Source organism: Oryzias melastigma, linkage group LG20 (assembly GCF_002922805.2).
Source record: "Oryzias melastigma strain HK-1 linkage group LG20, ASM292280v2, whole genome shotgun sequence".
Taxonomy (NCBI): domain Eukaryota; kingdom Metazoa; phylum Chordata; class Actinopteri; order Beloniformes; family Adrianichthyidae; genus Oryzias; species Oryzias melastigma.
The window spans coordinates 1414419-1434996 of NC_050531.1; the positions used below are offsets into that span (position 1 = coordinate 1414419).

Genomic DNA, 20578 nt, shown 5'->3' on the forward strand with positions numbered 1-20578 from the left:
AGTCACAGATGAATTGAACGCTTCATTAGTGAGAGCCTTCTTTTAAGATGAGGACAAATAAAATACTTTGATACATTTTACCATATCTACTTGTTCTAGTTAGACTTTCTTTTCTCAACAACAGAATTTTGGATTTTGGAACAAAAACTATTGATTTTGTCCTTTAAGTGACCCAGAATGTTGTAATTTCGAGAAGCTGAACAATCAATTTGAATAACTCCACAAACTGGCGTGTCCCGCCGAGCCGGCCTCACCGTTTTCCGAATCCACAGAGAAGTAGGGCTGTCCCTGCAGAATGCTGTACACCAGCTTGGCGCTGTTCCCGTAGGTTTGATCATCAGCGTCAGTCGCAGTTATGGTGACAACCGACGTACCTATCAAACAAAAACACGGAATCTCATTGAATGGGCTGTGATGTGAAGTCCCAGTTCCGATCCAAAAGACTAAGTCAACAGATTTTCATTCACTTTCAATTTCCAGGCTTTGCCTGCAGGCTGAGAGGTTTTCATCCGTGCAGCGGCTCAAACGGGCAGCTTTTCAAACCAGCAGTGCCTAACATTAGTCATGTTTTCAACCGGTAGCCAGTGACTAATCTCTAACTTTCAAAGCAAACCTGAGGCATCCCAGAGAAATGTGATTAGTTGGCCTGGAAAAAAGAAAAGACTGAACAACAGAAATTCATTTTTTGGCTTTGGTTACTTTGATTTTGCCCTTTGGTAGAATTTTAATTAATGTTTGTAAATAAAATAAGTCTGGCATTTACTATCGTAATTTGAAAGTAAGCTTGTTGCTTTAAAAAAACAGCTTTTATTAGACTAATATATTCGTATCAAAGTAATGGCTTTAGCTGTAATAAAGAACGTGTCATTCGTGATCCAAACAGTCCGATGAATAAAAGTCCGTCCAGGTTCCTTTGAAATTCAGTCACTTCACTTTGCAAATACTGTCCTTGGCATTCAGGAGACCTGTGTTGTGTCCTGCTCGGGTCGGATTGTCTCTGTGAATACTAATGAACCTTTGAACATCTGTCCCACTTAGTCCCAGCACTGATAGTGTAAAGAGGAGCCGCTGATTTTTCATGGCTGACTGGTTTGATAAAGCGGCGCTCTCAGCCTGAACATGTGAGGCCGTTTATTAGTCCAGAGATGAGAAGTGGTGACCGTGACCCACCTCCTCCCGAGTCCATGCAGGACGCCGCATTATGAATTCCAAATTGAGCATTGTTATCTGTCATATAGGCAATTGGGTTTTGATTTCTCCTTGATTGCTGCCGTGTATTAATTTGCCGCTCTATAATTGAGGATTGATTTCAGCTTGCATGCATTATTTTCATAAGCTTTGTTTATATTTATGCCAACCGATTTATTTATATTGCTTGAATGGGATGGAGAGCAATGAAGCAAATACTTAATTGGCAAGACTGTGACAATTTCAACTTTCAATATTTGTGCTGCCTATTAAAATGGCAAATGGCATTACTTGTTAGGAATGCTTAATGAGCCTGACCAAGCAAACGGCAATCACAAAACGGGACGTGAAAGCACTGTAAACACAACGTCCAGCTGGGCTTCGCTGGATCTTGTAGGTTCTTTGAGAAGTTCTGTCCTGTACGGGTCTGGATCAGGGCTTAAATCAAAGTGGGGCTTAAAAATGTTCAAGGTCTGACTGAGAATTTGCCACATTTATGGAAACAGTTGGATGCAGATTATCAAAAACTCTGAGAACCCGAATGTGGTTCCAAAGGTTCAAGATATCAGAGAAGCATCACAATGTGAATGTTTCAGTAGATATTTACGTAATAGATATAAATGATTCGGTTAATAATATTCTTATAGAAATAGTTCTGCTTTAACGGAGCGCCTTGACTTCCTGATCCCAGAGACAGACGGAGAAACTGCTGTTTTGTGTGAGCGTGTGTTTGTGTATTTTCGTGCGTTTGTGTAGGTTAACTTGTCACTACCAGGTGTTATCCTTATTGTTGTCTGTCGGCCAACAATTTATATAAAAATTGGACTATTTGACATCGATAATATTACGAATGCACAATAAACCGCAAATGTATCGTCATCGATATCAGCACATTGTTATTTGCAAACAAACAACATAATCGTATAAATGTTTACACTAGGGCTGTGAACGTTAAGGTGTTATCACACACGATGAATCAAACAGAATTAAAGCGTTGATATTAATGCACATTAATTACACGTCGCAAAGAAATGGTCTCAGCAGTTCAGAACTTATACTATTGTCACTTACAAAAAATAAATATTCAATCGGTTTTCAGGACTTTATTCTTCCTATTTTTCTCGGGTTAGCTCTTTTTTTCACAAAAAGTGGACTATTTGATCCACGGTTCGGCGTGTTGTCGCGGTAATGCAACAACGTGCAGCTGCGAAAGAAAGCAAAATAAATGCTGATCATCATCTTCTTCTTTTCCTTTCAGCTTTTCCCTTCAGGGGTCGCCACAGCGAATCAGTTTCCTCCGAATGATAGGTTAAATAAAGCCTCAGATCAGAGAGAAAGTTTGTCTCTTATCGCTTGTTTTTGTCCAGAAGATGAAAGAAAAGTTTGTTTTAAAGCAGCTTGCTCAGTAATATAGAATATTTGGTCCGTGGAACCGGAAAATTTGACATTTTTTTGGGTGTGCAGGTTCGTTTCTTTTGGCTTCTTGTCAGTTTTGTGCACACAAATTACACTTAAATAAAACATTTGAGACAATAAAAATTAAGGAAACATTTTCATATTTCATTTACCTAGTAAAATATTCTGATTAATTTTTTTATCGATTGAGAGCATTAATTAAAAATAAACATTGTAAATATACAGTTTTGTGTGTGATTTCATTTTATTATTTCCAAATAATAAGTGGTCGGCAAATATTAAAACTTAAAAAAAAAAATTATTGCAATTTACTTTTTTTCCCAGGTTTGCAATAAACCAATTACAATCGATGCTAAACATGCTAAACAATCTTATGGTAGCTCAAAATATTTAACCAATAAATTGAGCCCTTTATGCGTTTAACCAATCAGACGGACCTCTTTATGTTGGATGTCCGTCTTTTATAGACGAGGGTCATTTGGAATCAAATGTAAGTTATTCAGTGACACTGTTTCAGTGAAATTAAAATAGTATAATTTTTGTTTATGTCAGTCATATTATCATTGCAGTAATAATCAATAATATCGCTCATTTCCTCATATCATATGTTTTTAGGACACACTTAAAGATAAGAAGTAAACCAACAAAAAATAACACACAATTAAATTTAACCAAATAGGAAAGAAAAAATACATATTTAAAGATACTTCAGACTATTTTCCCAATGCTTGTTTGGTTGTTTACTTTAAACTTTGAATCTTATCACATTCCTTTAACCTTTTGATTTTTTAGATGAATTTCCATCTAACTCTAGAACACTATCTGTGTTTTTTTCATCTGAGCAAAATGATTTACATGATGTTCAATATGTGACGTGTTCCTGAGTGTCTCACATGTCCCAGAATGGGTGGACCAAAGGTCAAGTCTCCAGTATCATTATTATTTTTTCAGGAATAATGTTTCAGTCATTTTCCGTTATGTTTTTAGGATCTTTCTGTTTTTATGTTCCATTTAATTACATAAACCACAGTTGAAAATAAAAGAAAGCTACTCTTGTTCATCATCTGTTGTTGTATTTCTACATTTTTTTATGACAAATGCTTTTTATTGGGAAAATTATATCTGGAAAAAATACCTGACAAAAGTGATGGATGAACTGTTTATAGAGAAAGTGTTCTGAAAACCAAAACTTACCGACTTCAGACATTTCTGGAACGCTGGCAAAGAAAATTTCCTTTGCAAATTTTGGAGCGTTATCGTTGATGTCGTGAATCTTGATGTTGAACTCGGTGTCCGGCTCCAGCTCGGCGTTGGTGTTCCTGTCCAGAACTTTGGCGTGCAGCGTGTACATGGCCTTCTCCTCCCGGTCCAGCCTCTTGGTGGCGTGGATGTCGCCGGACTTCTCGTCGATCAGGAAGAGGGTTCCCGCCCCGTCTCCGGTCAGGACGTACTTCACGGTGCCGTCACCTTTGTCCATGTTGGAGTGCAGCTGGAACGGACACAGAGCGTCAGACACGGTGAGGAAAGAGGAGTGTGCACATTCTCCTGTATTGAAAGAGGTTTTTGTCACGCACCGAGCAGAGCAGCTCCAGCCTTCAGTCACAGGTTCACTGAGTAACCATGGCAACGCTACACAAGCATTCAAATCTAAATTCTATTGGGAATAAATCAATTACCCAAATGAAAATTGTCCTTGAACCCAGAAAAGCCTGTTTTCCAACGGCAGCAGCCAATTGAGTTGAAGTCCGTCCACTGATTGAATTAGTAATTATGCTTTTTTTCTCCTTTTTAGGTAACTTAGAACTAAACCACTGCAGTTCCTGCTGTTTTCTTACTCTCCCCTGCAGCTGGATTCTCCGATACTCTCGAGCAAACGCTGAATTCACCGTACGAGTCGGGTCTGAGTAACGCCTCTGCACTGGAGTGTCAGCTGAGACTCGGCCCATTAGTACCAGCCAAATGACAGAGATTTCTCCTCCAGATTGCGTCTTTGAAAAATGACCACAACCTGACCCCCAGCAACAACTGCTAAAATTAGTCACCTCTGACCCATCCGTCACGTTAGGTGTCACCGGGGCAGCTCGCCGCCGCAGACACCTGATTCAAGCTCATTACTGCACCTGATCTGTCAGCTGATATATCTGGAGCACCACCTCATTGGGTCACATTAGCAGCGACAGGAAGTGGGGAATGAGCTTCAACAAATTGTTCATCTGGGTGCCGGCGTGCTGTCAGGGAAGTAATTATTACTCCTCACAGTTTGTGGAGTGATGTCAACAGTGCAACCTCGGATGAGGAGCTGAAATGTATTGTCAGCTTTGCAGAAGAAGCTTTTAAAGGGGGGAGCAAGATGCTGTCAAGTTCAAATGAGCGATGCTTGCAGGTCCTGGCACTGCATTGGGAAGTCTTTTCATGCAGATCAACTCCATTATCCGAGTCGATTAAAGAAGAATGTCAGTCTGCTGGGATTTGCACCGTTCAGTGTTTGTGAATTTGAATTCTGTCCCGAGCTTAAGGCCAGTAAAGCGAGGATTTAGGACGCGTTACGGCCGTGACGGCTCTTACTGATGTCGGCTCCCAGGGCCTCGACTGAGCGGCTGCACACAACTTCATTCTGAGTTTGAGGAAGTGGAAAGTGGCGTGCAGCAGTCGAGCGTGGAACCAATGTTAGCTGGGATGGTTGAACGGGGGTCTTTCTGGGCTGTTTGTTGCTTCAATCCAGTATGTCAACTAAAGCAATTAGGGAGGACTTCAAATTGGTGTTTTTATTTTCAAAAACTGCTTAGATATGTTTTGTACTGCCGTGTTTATGAAGATGTAGTGAAAGTTCTGGAAGCCAAACATTACAAACATGACAGGATTTCCCTCGACTGCAATAAACCAGGATTAATAGGATTAATATACGATATAATCTATGAATAATCAGCAATATTTCCTTCAAATCACAATTAACTGGTTTTGCAAAAACACCAGATGAACATCAGATAAAGTTGTGACAAATGAACACAGCTGTGAGTCAAAAACTGATCCCTTCCTCAAAAAGAATCCACAAAAGCGTCTTTTTGTCCTAACAGAATTTGAAATAAATACATCAAAGGACTAAAAATCTCAAACAACTTCTTCAAGAATCTTCTTGATCTATTTTCAAAGCGTTCTCAGTGATCTTTTAATTATAATTATCCCGTTGTTAGACAAAATTTTAAAAAAGGAAAGTATTTTTCTAGGACATAGATTCTGCAGAGCAGCAGGAAGTCATTAGAAATGCACCTCTAAATTGTGGGCGGAGCCACCGACGCCCCTTCCCATCAGCCACAGCTGAGAGCTCTCTGTTTACACCATTGACAGGTTAAATGACCTGACAAAACAAAGTGTTGACGTCCCCCATTGGAAATGCATTTCCTCCAGCCCTCGCAAAGTCAGGCCTGAGCCTTCGCCGTCTCTTCCTGATCGTCTGCCGCCATATTGCAACCGGTCGCCAGTGATTGGTCCGAGTCGCTCTGAGTCACGATTTAAAGTGGAACTACTGTCACCAATCATGAGTGAGCTCGTTTGAAGACCCCTCCCACTGAGAGCGAGCTCGGGAGAATCTGTCAATCAAATGTTGGAGGCGGGGCCAGAGGGCACCACCTGCTTTTACTGAGGCGTCTGATTGGTCAGTTTATAAACTTGACTTACTTATCATAAAATCTGTTGAAAAATTAGGATTAGAAAGAACGTGTTAAAAAAAAAGGTTATTCTGTCAATTTCTAAATGGAAGTCTATGGGATTTTGGCCTTCCTGAAACCAGCAGCTACTTCCTGTTTGGAACACACAAGAGGGGTTGAGCTGTCCATTGTTTTATGGTCAATGGTTTACACACTCTACTTGTGGCTTACAGCCCCTCACACCCCCAACCCTTCATTAGTGGTGCGACCAAAATATTGAGCAATATCGTTTCAATCCAGCCGGACAGTTTAGATTCAGATTCCAGTTGAAATGAGGAACAAAAAGACGTTCATGGATCTATTTGTCTGCAAGTGGATACATTGGAATGGAGCGGAGCAGGGAGCTGGTGACCTTTCTACGTCACAAATTCCATATTTTCACACTGAATTTTTTTCATCTGCTCCAGATTCACACCGATTTTAATAAATAAATACTCAGAATTGCAATTTTAAGCTTAATTGTCTTCTTGTACACGTGCTTCATCAAAACAGAAAAAAATGCTGCGGATGGATGGATGACGGATGGATGGAAAAAACACGACAAAAGCATCTTCTTTGCTTTTCTGCCAAAGATGGCTTTACAATTTTCTCCTGTATCAGGACAGATGTTAATCTATAGAAAAAATGCAGAGATGTCGTATTTAGTGAGATTGTTTTATGTCCAAAAATCTGTGAACTCAGACTAATGCAAGTATTTATCACTATTTTATCTGAAGTGGCATCCTTTTATATCTTCACTGAATAGTTTTTACTTTCTTGTTTTTCCAATAAATGTTCACAGCCAGTTTTTCTGACACTTAATTATAATAATCACACTTTGATAAACTAAATTCGACTTTTTCATGGACTTGGCCTTTGAGCCACGTTGCTAGAAGCTCTTCTGAGAAGAGATCTTGCAGAAGTTTTTGTACCAGCAGGATGAAATGACTCTTCTTCGCCAATCGCACAACTTCATGGTCACCTTTCCTCCACTTTGGAACTCATTGTTTATGTAGTTTGTGTTGTCTGTAGGAGGTCAGCTCATTATGCGCGACTAAACTCCTCAGCCACATGAGAAAAACATATTTCATCATTGCTATTCAACTGTGACTGTTCAAACAGAGTTCTGTGCCAACACTATGGTAATTAGGCCAGTGCAATTTCAAACCACAGCAACTGCATTTTTTGTAAAGCTTTTGATTATACTTTTCAGCAGTTTTTTTTTCATCTGATCATTACCATATTTCCCAGGCTCGGTTATTAATCCTTTAAAAAGAAAATCTTACAGGCGAAAACAACAAACAAAGATCCATCAAAGGAACGTATACCTACGTATCCACAATGCCTGTAGCATAAAGGGAGTTTTTCAATCTTTGTTTTTTTTCGCCTCTGTCAGTCCATACGCTCTTAGCTGTGCATCTGATGCCCACATATTGTGGTTTTCCTAATCATATGGGTAAAACTTTTCCTCCTGTGGCCATATCTGTTTTACAGAGAACTGTTGCAGCAAAGAAACAACAACTAACTATGAATGCAGCCTAATAGTATCTAGAAAAGTCGCATTATCTACGATAAGGCAGTGTGAATTATTTTCACTGACAGTAGTAGCTGAAGATGTTGAAGCTTTTTGCTAAACATGGTGACGGAATTTATTGCAGGGATTTGTTGAAATGCAAAATCTATTTGTGAAATGTTAAATTTACTTTAAGACTATAAATTTCATTAAACAACTATCAAAGAATGCTGAAGTTGACCTAAATTTCTGAAAATGTGTTGTAAAATTGCTTAAAAATCCCTAATACATGACAGTTTTGCAAAAATATTTAGTGTGTTGCTTAAATATGACCTAAACTCCAAATTAGCCCAAAAAACTTTAACAGATGCCAGATTAGCCAAAAAAGCTAGCTCATGGCTTAAATACTAGATAAACTCCAAATTAGTGTAAAAATCCTCAGTAAACCAAATTAGTCAAAAATATTAGCCTGTTGCTAAAATATGAGCTTAACTCCAAATTGGCATAAAAAACCCCAGTAGAACCCAAATTAGCCAAAAAAAAAAAGCTAGCGCGTTGCTTAAATGCTAGCTAAACTCCAAAACAGCCTAAAATTCCTCGGTAAACTAACTGAGTCTAAAACGTTAGCCTGTTGCTAAAATATGGGATAAAATCTAAATTAGCCTATAAAAACCTTAGTAAATAACAAATTAGTCAAAAATGTTAGCATGTTGATGAAATAGAAGCTAAACTCTAAATTAACCTATCAAAATCTTAAAGATAATAAATGAGCAAAAAAACATTAGCACGTTGCTAAAATATTAGCTTAACTCCAAAATAGCCTAAAATATCCCCAGTAAACTAAATTACTCAAAACGTTAGCCAGTTGTTAAAATAGAAGCTAAACTCTAAATTAGCCAAAAACATTAGCATGGCTAAAATATTAGCTAAACTCCATTTTTTTTTTTTTGATTACTAGAGATGAAAACATAGGCCATGAATATAAAGGCTTGTTGCTAATTTACTTAAAATAAAAAAATAAAAAATAAAACTAAGACTCAGTTTATTTTCTATGGGACATATTTTGTTCAATATTTTAAAAACTATAAAGTTTATGAATACCAAAAATACAAGCATTAATTTCCTGAGTAATATGAACGTTTTGATGCCAAAATTGATGAAATCGCTGAAAGTATTACTGAGTTTTTATGTGCTGAAAACTGAAGAATCATTATTGTGTGAGTGTTAACTAAGCATTCACTCATCATGGAAGCACTGCCACGGCAATAATATTCCACCCGTATCTGCAATAGAATGTGGGACTAAACAGAGAAATAAGCGACACGTGTCAGGAGTCATTTTTCATGTCAACACGTGTGCATGATTCCCAATAAATCGGCTCCTACAGCTTGAAAAGAAAAAGCTTTTATACTTCCACAAACTGTGGCATGAAGTGCTTTTGCTCAGCCCCTTCCAAAGTCAAATGTTTGCGCTACTACGGCGTATTTGCAGAGATTTTGTGATTCTCCTTTCAAGGCCTTGCAGCACAAACACAGCCTTTTCAAGGCCTCACAACACAAGCACAGAAGAGAGCCTTGATGAGTTAAAGCGCCTTGCACAAACACTGAGGAATTGTCAGTAAAGCAGCAAAATCATTGGCAATTCTTGTCAGGTCTCTAGTAAGCATTGCTTGCTGCTGCGAAGAGGAGATAGCAAAATAGGCTGCAGAACGGTAGAGAACAATCACTCTTTCTCCGCTCTCCCTGCATCTTTTAAGCCCTAACCTGGGTTAGAGCACTGTAACGTATGTGTGAAATAGGCAGGTTACAGTTATAGATTACTGTATCTCTGCCACGGTTTATATTTACCTTCACTGACACCCAATTTATGCAGAGACGTATCGAACAAGACCTCGCCTATTCCCAAGGCTTCCTTCCCCATAGCCCAAATATTAACACAACAAAGACGCTACCTTGAATATTTTAATTTAGGGCAGCACATTTTGTTTACAAAGCACGGCACAATGCAGGGAGGCAAGAATTTAATAGGATTTAGTGTACTTCAAACACACCACTCCAGTGCTCCCGAATCCAAAGTTTGCAGTTGCATTGCCCAACGTTGCAAGTGTTCACACTTCACAGCTCTGCTTAATAAGTAGGGCACAACAGCTGCAGACAGCCAGGGCTCACACTCACTAATGGCCCCGTGAAAGCCAGTTAAAATGAGATATTTTTTAAGGGGGGGGCTCACTTTGAATGTACCTGCAAATAACGGGAGTGATGTAATTCTTTTTTCTGATGTGTAAGAAATGCTGTGCTCAAAGTCTCTGCGAGTTAATTACTAATTATTTTTTCTTCAGTCATTCTGTGAGGTGTCAGTCAGCGGCTAAGCCTCGGAGCGCGGCGTCTTTTGAACGCCGCGATAAGCGGCATGAACTGCGGTTATTATTGAGCGTTGCTTTTCCTCCCAGCAAAGCGAAACGTCCCTTTACGAGGGAAATGTTCTTTACGTCCAAATTCATTGTCATAATCAAGAAATCAAGCTGAAGTGAGGGTGAGTGAGTGTGTGTGGGCTGATTGGAGAGGTTTGATTGAATGTGAAATAAACAAGGTTTCCCACAGTTCATTGCAAAGCATCATTAAGTGAATTTATTTAGGAGACCATTGAGAAATTGATGGCTTTGTTAGGTGCTTCCGTTTTTTGGGGCTTCTTTTTGTTTTCATTGCCTCTTTTGTTCATTTCGTCTTGGTTATGATTGAATAAAAATAAATGTCATTTATGGTTTAGGTTTAGGTTGCATAATACATGAGTAGTTCACTACCCAGGGAACCCTAATCAGAATCACTTGTAATGAATGTTGTTTCAATGAAAACTCCTAAATTAACTCCTTTTTTAGACGAGTTGGTATTTTTGTCTTGAGGTTATTGGAGTTCTGACTGTCAATCAAACGTTCTAGAAATTAAACTCGTTAAAGACCATCCAAACTGTCAACGAGGAATGACCAGGGTGTGCTGATTGGACAGCAAGTGTGACCAGTACCGGACCTCTCGAGCGTTTTCCACTTGTATTCTGTACATTCATTTTTGGTAGATTGCTTACAATAAAATGTTTCTATTCAATTCAGAAGGCTACATATTAAATATACGATCTGGTCTGACACTGGGTCCAATTGATTATTTTGTCTATTAGATTCTATTTTAAAATAAATGTTTTTAGTTTCAGTTTAATTGGACAAATCTACAAACTTCCTCTGTTTGGATTTTTGTGGATTTTTTTAGAGACAGAATTCCACAAAACAGAAGTCTGTCTTCTCTAAGGAGTGAATTCAATGGCACCTTATTTAAGGTTTTATAAAAACGTGGCCTGTCCAACAGCCGAGCAAACAGAGGAGAGCTGAAGGCCTCTTGTGTTGGACAGATGTTACTGATTTTACTGTTACAACTGTTAGAAATATTTCTACAAACCCCGGACACTCATATTGAGGACTGAACTTCAGAGTGACACTAAAGACCAATGAGATCTATCTGAGATTTTATCCAAACAATGCATCTACAGTAGTTTAAGAGGTAAAACTTCAATTGGTAGCAAGTTATTTAAACAGTATGTACACATAAATACTGAATATAACTTGTGGGATACCTCAAGGGTCTGTCCTAGGACCAAAAGTGTTCATTAATGACATTGTTAGTGCATCCACAGGTTAAAAATGTATTTTCTTCGCTGATGACACAGCGCTTTTCATGAAGGTGATAATTGAGAAGAGGTGATCCAAGTAGAGCTGAAAATAATAAAACGATGGTTTGATGTAACTAATTATCAACAGCACTAAAAAAAAGAAAATGAAACTGCCCTTTGTCACCTCTAGAGGAACCTCTGAGAGTTAAACCTCTAAGACTAAACCGAGGGAATTCGGGATGTTCTCCTGCAAAGCATAAGTACCAGTATGTCCTCTACTCCCCCACCACTATTTATTTTCAGCCTGTGTTTTTCTGACAGTTTAATGGTGAGATATCGGAAACCAGATGAGTGTGGAGCCGGTAAATGTGATTGCTGTCACGCCCCAGAAGTTGGGCGGCGAAAAGCCTCAAAGAGCGGAGAAAAAAGGCAACATCTCCTCCATTATTGACATGTCACGGGACAGCCTCTTTTAGGCTCCGAATTTGCGTTGCTGCATCATCACTTATCAGAAGAAGGTGAATTCATTGGCCCTCTTTGATTGATCTGCTCCTCTCTGCTCTTTTTTTCTTTTTTTCATTTATTGTTTGCTGGATTTTTTCCGTCTTTTCATCCACATCAGGATGACGGTTTCTGCAAAAGAAGTTGTCATCCCCCGACTCAACCTTTCACAAGACGCTTGTTTACTCCGGAGAATGCGGTGTGTGATGAAAGCGAGCTTCCTCCAAGAAAATTGGCTGTCGACAGTCACCTCATTTCCCTGTGAGTTGATAACTGAAGCGTTCCCATCACACCTGTCTTTATAGTGGCAGCACCAGTGAGCTGACAGGAACCTTTCTGATCTGGGTGAATGGGGATGGAGTAGCACAGAGCTGAAACTCTCCAGCAGAACTCTGTCTTTCTGGGCTTTTTTCACATTTGGTTATAAAAAACCCTAAGCTGTTTCTGGCGTTGACTTGATTTTGAATAACCAATCAATGTTTGACGTTTCTTCAGGCTACAAATAAATTAAAATACATGTTTCTCTGCGTCGAGTCACCGCCTGGATTTGAGAAATCGGGTTTAGAGCCTCTGGATGAAAAGACTCCAGCATTTATTTAGCTTCAGCTGGTGACAAGCTGAGTCATCAGGCCAAAGGAAATGACAGTCCGGGATTCAGACAGCGTAAAAAGGCTTTTTCACCTCTACAAATGGTCACCCCAGGGTCCGGATGTATTTCTGTTTGAAATATTCACATAGGATGCATCTGGGAGAAGACTTTCAGCAACAGCAATTCTGGTTTGTAGGATTTCATAGTCTGGTAATTGATCCAATGATTTCCACATGGCTGCTTTGAAGACTGTTTTTATCCACTCATTGACGTAGGATGTGATACCTTTGGCCAAAGAGGTGGAAGAAAAACACTTCTGGTAGAAAGTGGTCAGATTGTTGAGGATTTAAAAATGTGGCCGTCACCAGGCAAAAACAAAGACCACGCCTTTTTTTATTTTAGCAAAGTTCATAGTCATCTATTTAAAAAACAATATAATGAATTGTTGAAGTCCCACTTTCATCATATTTTGATCTATGTTCAAAAGATTCCCAGTTTAGCCAAAAAAACAATCATTTTCTAGGACATAGTTTCTGCAGATTTCATCAGAAATTCACCTCTGATATCTGGGCGGGACTATTGGTGCAAGGCAATCCCACTCCCTTTCCCATCACCCATAATTGAGCTAACTGTTAATACTCTCTCCCACTAGCTTACAGCTCCTCACTCCCCCAACACAACGTTAGCGCTGTAACAAAAAATGGCGACCAATATCAGAGCCGTACAACTTGGATCCAGATGAGGGAAAAAAAAGATGTTTGTAGATCTATTTATCTGCAGGTGGATGCATCAGAATGAGGTGGAGCAGGAAGTCTGTGGCCCCGCCCACTGTATATTGTTTTGCACATTTAATAACTTATGGTGTTTATTTTTCAGTTTTATTTATCTTGATTGACCGTCCACATTGGAGAGATTTCATTCATCTTCTTAGCCGGTTTTGTCCCTTTCAGGGTCATGGAGATAATGGAGCCTAACCCTGCTACTGATGGGCGAAGGTAGCATACACCTGGACGGGTCACCAGTCTGTCACAGGGCCTCAATCACACACCAATGAACCTATACAGCATGTTCTTAAACGGTAGGAGGAAGCCGGAGAAAACCCACGAAAGCACAAAAACATGCAAACTCCACACAGAAAGGCCCTCCATTGGTGGTTCTGGTTCTGGTCCCCCAGCCGGGATTTGAACCGGGACCTTCTTGCTGTGAGGAAAGAGTGCTAACCACTGCACCACCATGCAACCCTGGAGAGAACTGTACCTGCATTTTACTGTACCAAGTATAATGACAACTTATTCTATTCTATTCAACAAATATGATTTCTGCTGATTGAGATTTTGTGATTTTTCAAACTGTTTTTTCTGTTTTAGATTCACAACAATTTAAATCATGAAATACTCACAAAAGCAATTCTAATCTTAATTTTCTTTATACATTATCAGAATAAACGGCACAAGAAGATGTCAAAACAAAACTTTCATTGAAGTGGCTCTTAATAACAAATGAATCGCTGAGATTGATGTGATCTTAATCTAGGATTGGTTTGTTCGTTTGAGTGAACAATGTCTTTCTTGTTGTTCAAGCCCCCAGTGGTTCATTAATGAATGGTCTCCGGTTATTTGGTTTTTAGAAAAAGGTTAAGTCAGTCTTCTTTTTCACCAATATGGTCCAGAAAACTCCTCCTGTTTTTTTTTATAAATTGTGCATTAAAGTCATAACAACAAAAAAATAGTGTCAGTTTTATGATGTATCATGAATGCAGTTCTTTTATCCGTTTTTTCTCTGCACAGGGGAAAAGAAACAGAAGCAAAAAGATGCCGATGCTCCAGCTAACTACCACTAATCAGTACAAGCTTACAGTGCAAGTTGTGTAAGTCTCTCCTTTCACTGTGGAACACGATTCTGGAAAGCATTAGAGCTGTTGTTTGCACTCATGTGTATCTGATATCTGCACCTCTAACAGGCAGATTCCTGGCAGAGCATCCATCTCCCCCTAATTTCATCAAACAGCAACTCCACAAGCTCCTGTAATTAGTCTGCAGACCAAGCGGCCGGACTCCTTACCTTTCCCACGTATTGGTGGTCGTTTCCTGTGTATTCTTCCAGCAGAAAGAATTGATTCCACATCCATCCACGTTTGGAGCGCTGGAGAACCCGACCATCACTCTCCGGCTTCCCAAACAGATTTTCAATATTCCCAGTGGTGAAAGGGAGGGCAGTGCTGGGCCACAGGACGGAGAGCATCAGGACAAGCAGAGCCTGATTGGTTCTCATGGTATCCAAGCTGTGTGACTTCAAATGTAAGGAGAGAAGCTTCTGAGAGGATCAGCGCGAGAAGATTGAGTCATTGTATTCCTCTCCTGATGTCCTGTGGAGCTCTGCGAAAAAAAGAAACTGAATTTAGGAAGACTCATAAAAGATGAATGGATAACTCAATCCACACAGTTGGAGAAGTATGCGCTGCATGGAAGCGATCGTGAACTCGGACGCTCAGAGCAGGTTTGATCTGGAATTCCTTCAGCTTTCATATGAGGGGACAGTCCTCTCAAAAATCTTTGTATTGGAACTAGAGCTGAGCCAAAATATCAGTACTGCGATATATTCCAATATTTAGTCCTGCGATTGATTCTGGATGGTTCTCACCAAGTATTGAGCTTTTATTTTCATTAAAGAGGCTGTAAAACGTTAAATTTGTCATCCTTTGGTGAGACGTTCCTTTGGAGGTAGATAGGGGGCGCCCTTTGCTCCAATATGTCTGGCAGCTACTTAAAGTATTTAATTTTTGTTCTGTTGTTTACAGCAATTTTGCACTAAGTAGTGTCACTGCTGTTCATGTTTACTATTGTTAGCGGTGAAAATTACAGATAACTCCAATTCAATTGGTGTCAATGCTCGTCAAAGACATAGTAATAAGATTTGCACTAAAGTGCTTATTATTTGTTTCACAAAGTAAGACACACGTTGTTTATTGTGTGAATGCATAGTAATTTTAAATAGATTAGCTATAAACCTTCAAATATATTCATGGTCTATGTTTTCATCTTATATAGTAATTTTCAAAAAATGTGGCATTTACCTAATATTTTAGCAACATGCTAACGTTTTGGGCTAATTTAGTTTACTGAGGAGTTTTAGGCTAATTCAGATTTTAGCTTCTATTTTAGCAACATGCTAATATTTGTGGCTAATTTGGTATCTACTGGGGGTTTTTATTCTGATTTAGTTTTTAGCTTCTATTTTAGTAACAGGCTAACGTTTTTGGCTAATTTAGTTTACTAAGGAATTTAAGGTTATTTTGTAGTTTAGCTAATATTTAAACAATGGGCTGGCTTTCTTGGCTAAATAACCTCTACTGAGCTTTTTTAATACTAAGTGGGAGTTTAGCTCATATTTTAGCAACATGCTAACGTATTTGGCTAATTTGCTACCTACTGTGGCTTTTTAGGCTAATTTAGGGTTTAGCTTCTGTTTTAGCAACAGGCTAATATTTTGACTAATTTAGTTTACTGAGGAATTGTAGTCTGTTTTGGAGTTTAGCTCATATCAAAGCAACACGCTAAATACTTTAGCAAAATTGGCATGTAATATATATTTCCAAGCAATTTTACCACAACATTTTCAGAAATTTAGGTCAACTTCAGCGCTCTTTCATAATTCTTTAATGACATTTCTAGTCTTTTAGTAAATTTAACATTTTACAAATAGCTTTTGCATTTTCAGCAAATCCCTTCAGCTATCAAAGTGAATTGCATCACCATTTTCAGCAAAAAGCTTCAGCCTCTTCAGCGACTACATTCAGCACACTAGCATTATCACAGTTAATGCAACTGTTCCAGTCATGATTGTGTTCAAGCTAACAAAAATTAATGGGGATATATTTTCTCAAAAATATATTTGTCTATATATTGTGATTTATTAGGGATGATTTTTTACTAATTATCGCAGTATTGCAATATCATTAATATTGTGATCCATGTATTGCATCGTATCCTGAGTTACCCAGTGATTCTCACCCTAATTGGAGCACTAAACTACTGTCGATGCTTGATTTGTCACAATGAAACAAACAAGAGGAAACAATAAGTCTCCAAATCATACTCAGAGGCACTTCAGTTTCTATTTTTTTTAGACAATTGCAAAATAATAAGAAAGGTTGTGAAGCAGAACTCATTAGACAAACTTCAGAGGAAATGGTGTGATTGTAGGAAAAATGGATATAAAGAATTTCAGGCTATTGCAGTATGTGCATCATCAAACGGCTGCAATATTCGACAAAGTGAATGTCAAATTCCAATTAACTTTAATCACTTGTCTTGTATTGAAACAGCATTATGGTTTTGTCTTAATGTTTTATGATGAGATTTTTATTTTCTAGAAGCGATTATTTATCTGTGGCTGATGTATTCTCAGTACATTATTGATGTAAACATCTCAAAAATCATGTTTCATTTGGTCGGTTCCTCTCTGTGCAACAGTCCACTCTGAGGAGGCTGATGACTTTAGTGTAGTGTGCATGTATAATAGGACTGAGCAGCATTTCACTAATTATTAGCTGAATTAGGCCAACTGTGTGTTTCAAAGCCAGTGAGCACGTTTAAATAGTTCAGCGCTCGCGTCTCCGGGAGCAAAGTGCTTCTGACATGAAGAAGAGACTCCACGCTCCGTGCAAACGCAATCCTTTTCTTTTTCTTTTTTTACACAAAGCCACCCCCCACACCAGGAAATGGATTGTCATGCTGAAGGGACGTGGCTTTCTCATCGCCTTCATCATCTCCCTTTCCACACCTCCTCACACTTCATTTTTTTTGCATCCATTACTGATGGGTTATTTCATTGATTTTTCTGCCCATAAAATGTTGCAATGTTCTCTAAAAGAAGAAAATCCATTTGAGAATGGAGTGAATTGCCAAAACCACCCCAGGTATCCGTCAAGCTCGGCGCCTGCGATAAGCGCTTTTGTGTTATTGGCAGTCGTCTCTCAATACTTCACTGAGACCGTGTCCCCAGCAGGACTGATCCCGATAGGTAATTTGGGTGTGCATGCATATTTTATGCTCTTTTTTGAAAGTTAATCTTAATAAATCTTTTCTTTCTTTGCAAAAGAACTCGTTCGGAAGGGCTGGAGTATGCGAATTATCCTGACAAGCACTTGCTGTGTACCTCAGGGGAATGCTTCTGAAGGCGCACACTTTTGCTTTTGTTCAGAGCTTTACAAAAGTACTGTTGTGTCAGTGGAGTAAGCCTGCATGAACAAAGGATCTGCTACTGTCTATGAACAAATTAGTAATGTGGTCCCATTGATGAAAGTGCAGCCAAACGGATAAATGTAGGCCATAATTCATGACTTCAAATTCTAGTTAACTCTGTCATGGATTTATCAGTACAATGAAAGCTGATATTAAACATTTTTTATGAACAAATATTGACTCTGTGAGTAGAAGTCTTGGTGGAAGTCATTCCTTTTTCTGTTTTCTCCTCTGACACAAATGTGACATGCGCGTTGTCAAAATCAAGAAGCGACGCCTTGCAATTAATCCTGTCTGATGCTTGTGATTGCATTTTCTAATTATCATTCCAGCCTGTCCTTGAGTTTTAATAGCATTCTGGATATTAATCTTTGATGTGGTGCGCCTATTAAGCATCAGGCCAGGGTTTCTTTTCAGATCCCATCCAAACACCCCATTAAAGGATAAATGAGCACCCGGAATCTGCACCAGATTCTATAGACCCCAGCTGAATTATCTCAACTTGTTTAACCTATTAAATACTGGGGAGAAAATTAAAAGTTGTTTATGATTAGATCAACTCGCTTGGCGTGGAAACACATGAACTAGAAGGGAGCGGATAGTTAAAAAAGCTTTAAAGGGCCGTCTAGGGGTGTTATTCTTAATCTTGGCAAAGACAAATTCTGGCTGGCAACAACTCTGCTGCGCTCCAGTTTTCTAATCTGCAAATTATACATTCTTGTTTTGCTGAATAAGAATATCTTTGATCAGATATGAACGAGCTGTTCATCAGGATATGCTTCCTGGAAAAACGCAGCCTTGCACATCGGTCTGCATGAATTTCCATGCATATGCATCTAAAAAAATGGTACGTTCAAGCTTCCTACCCAAAATATTTTTCCTCAGCTCTGCAACTAAGCAGTTTTGTGGATTCTGTGGGACAATAATTGTAAGTGCAACATGCAGCAGAAATCCAGCCTGTAAACCTCTTTTTGTGGAGGTCTCGCATGCGTGATAATCCTGTAAATAGGAGCCTAAAAAGTCACATTTGAGGAATGAATGTTGCTGAAAATTGTGAATTATTTCTGCTTCAGGTTTTGATTTAAAAAGAATTCAAAATCTGCTTTCACAAACATAAATTCTGCTTGAAAAGGATTCAACAAGTGACTTGGATGCAAAGGAAGTCGACAAGGTCACGTAGCTCCTGATTAGTCCCGATCATGTTTCTGCAGAGTCCCCCCCCCAATATTACAGCCTGTAGATGCATAATTTATATGGGGGGCAGAAACAAACCGGCGCGTTTTAGAGGAGCAGTGTTATTTGACTGGCACTTTGAGTGGCTCCAGTGATTGCCTGACGCTATTGACAGCCCTGACAGAATATAAATCTAGCATGAGGGGCGTTGATGCACCAGCGTGCAGCACCTGAGCAAACCTCCACTTGGTGGAGCCCAAGACCTTTCCGAGTCCAGCAGCCGAGGTCTTTGGCAAACCTCAGCACTCATATTTGAAATCCTCAAAGCAATTTGGTGATACAGTGCAGACTTTTTCTTTCTTTTTGAACAGCTACAGTGCTGGGGGGAGGGGGGGGGTGCTTTCTTGAAAAGGGCATGTTGACAATGAAAGGAGAACATACAATCCAGCCGATGTATTATTTAGAAAAAAACCCTCACAGTTTGTGTTTGGTTGCTTTTTGAAGGCTTTTTAATACAGTCTGCCCAACTACTGCAGGTGACCCCCCCCCAAAAAAACGCAGGAACTGTATCCAGTTCTTCTATGAATCCTCACGCTCCGTGGGGACGTCTGTGGCTGCGTGGGAGCCTGGGCTCCCACCTCTCTCCGTTTCAGCGCTAAAGGTCACTTCACAGACGACAGTAATTCAAGCCGCATGTAAATGGCTAATTTGCACTGAACAATAATGGCGTTACACGGAGCGTGCCACCGAACCCCCATAAATCAGCGAAGGAGAGCTGCAGAGGCGGCTTTGGATCAAGTTGAGGAGCACGTGCACTCTGAGCACGGCCGGTCGCTCCAGCAGCACCAGAACCACCTTCCCTAAACCAATCACCAGCATGACCCACCCCGGTGCGACAGGAACACAGGCGCTCATTCTGCACGTGTGCATGTAAACAGGTGCATGTGGACCAGATAAGTTCATGCACTGATGACACAAACCCCCAAGTTCTTCTGTGACAGGGAGGGATTCAGATGCAACTCCACAAGTTTCACTTTTATGAATATTTTCTTTGAATGACTCTCATTTTAGAGCTTTAGATCCACCAAAATCAAATGGATTTCTTTGAAGTTGCTGCTGGTTTTGTCACAAACCAAATCAGAATCCAGCATCAAGGATTAATCCGAGGGCAGAAAAAAGGTCTTACCTTTGGTTTTCACAGCTTAGCATCCATCTGAGTGCAGCTCCTCAGCCGGAGAATCTGCCTCCTCACGGCAGAGCTTACATTCCAGGACTGACAACAGCACAGCTGGTGCGAATGCGAGCGCTCCTGTGTGTTTGTGTGTCTGTGTGTGCGCTCAGAGACTCCTGCCGGCTCCACTCCCTCACTCTTTGCTTCTCTTTTCCCTCCCTGGCTCCATTTCTCCTCCCCGCTCTCTGGTTCCTCTCCCCTTTTCCTCCTCTACACTTTCTTTTCTCTCTCATCTGCTCTGCTCTCGCCGGGTCTCTCTTTCTCTGTCTCCTCCTCCTCCCGCGCTGTCCCCTCCTCCCGCTCGCTTTTTTTCCTAGCAGAGCATCACTTGTGGCGGTGGATGTCACCGAGGCTGAAGCTGCCCTGATTGGCTGCCATTCACCAGTT

At 39.8% G+C, this 20578-nt stretch overlaps 1 protein-coding gene across 2 annotated transcripts in view; it reads right to left on the bottom strand.

Annotated features, from left to right (window-relative positions):
* The window catches only part of cdh10a (cadherin 10, type 2a (T2-cadherin)), a 35710-nt gene extending 15293 nt beyond the window's left edge, over window positions 1–20417 (bottom strand). The window contains exons 1-4 of one of the 2 annotated variants that reach the window (XM_024280455.2): window positions 20147–20417; window positions 14606–14919; window positions 3799–4093; window positions 255–374 (exon numbers count right to left, since the gene is read on the bottom strand). In XM_024280455.2, the coding sequence (XP_024136223.1) occupies window positions 255–374; window positions 3799–4093; window positions 14606–14815 (625 nt within the window). In that variant the 5' untranslated portion in view covers window positions 14816–14919; window positions 20147–20417. Of the gene's footprint in view, window positions 1–254; window positions 375–3798; window positions 4094–4490; window positions 4633–14605; window positions 14920–20146 lie in introns of those variants that run through there. The other variant, XM_036217434.1, reaches the window with a different exon arrangement.
* Between the last annotated feature and the right edge of the window lie 161 nt (window positions 20418–20578).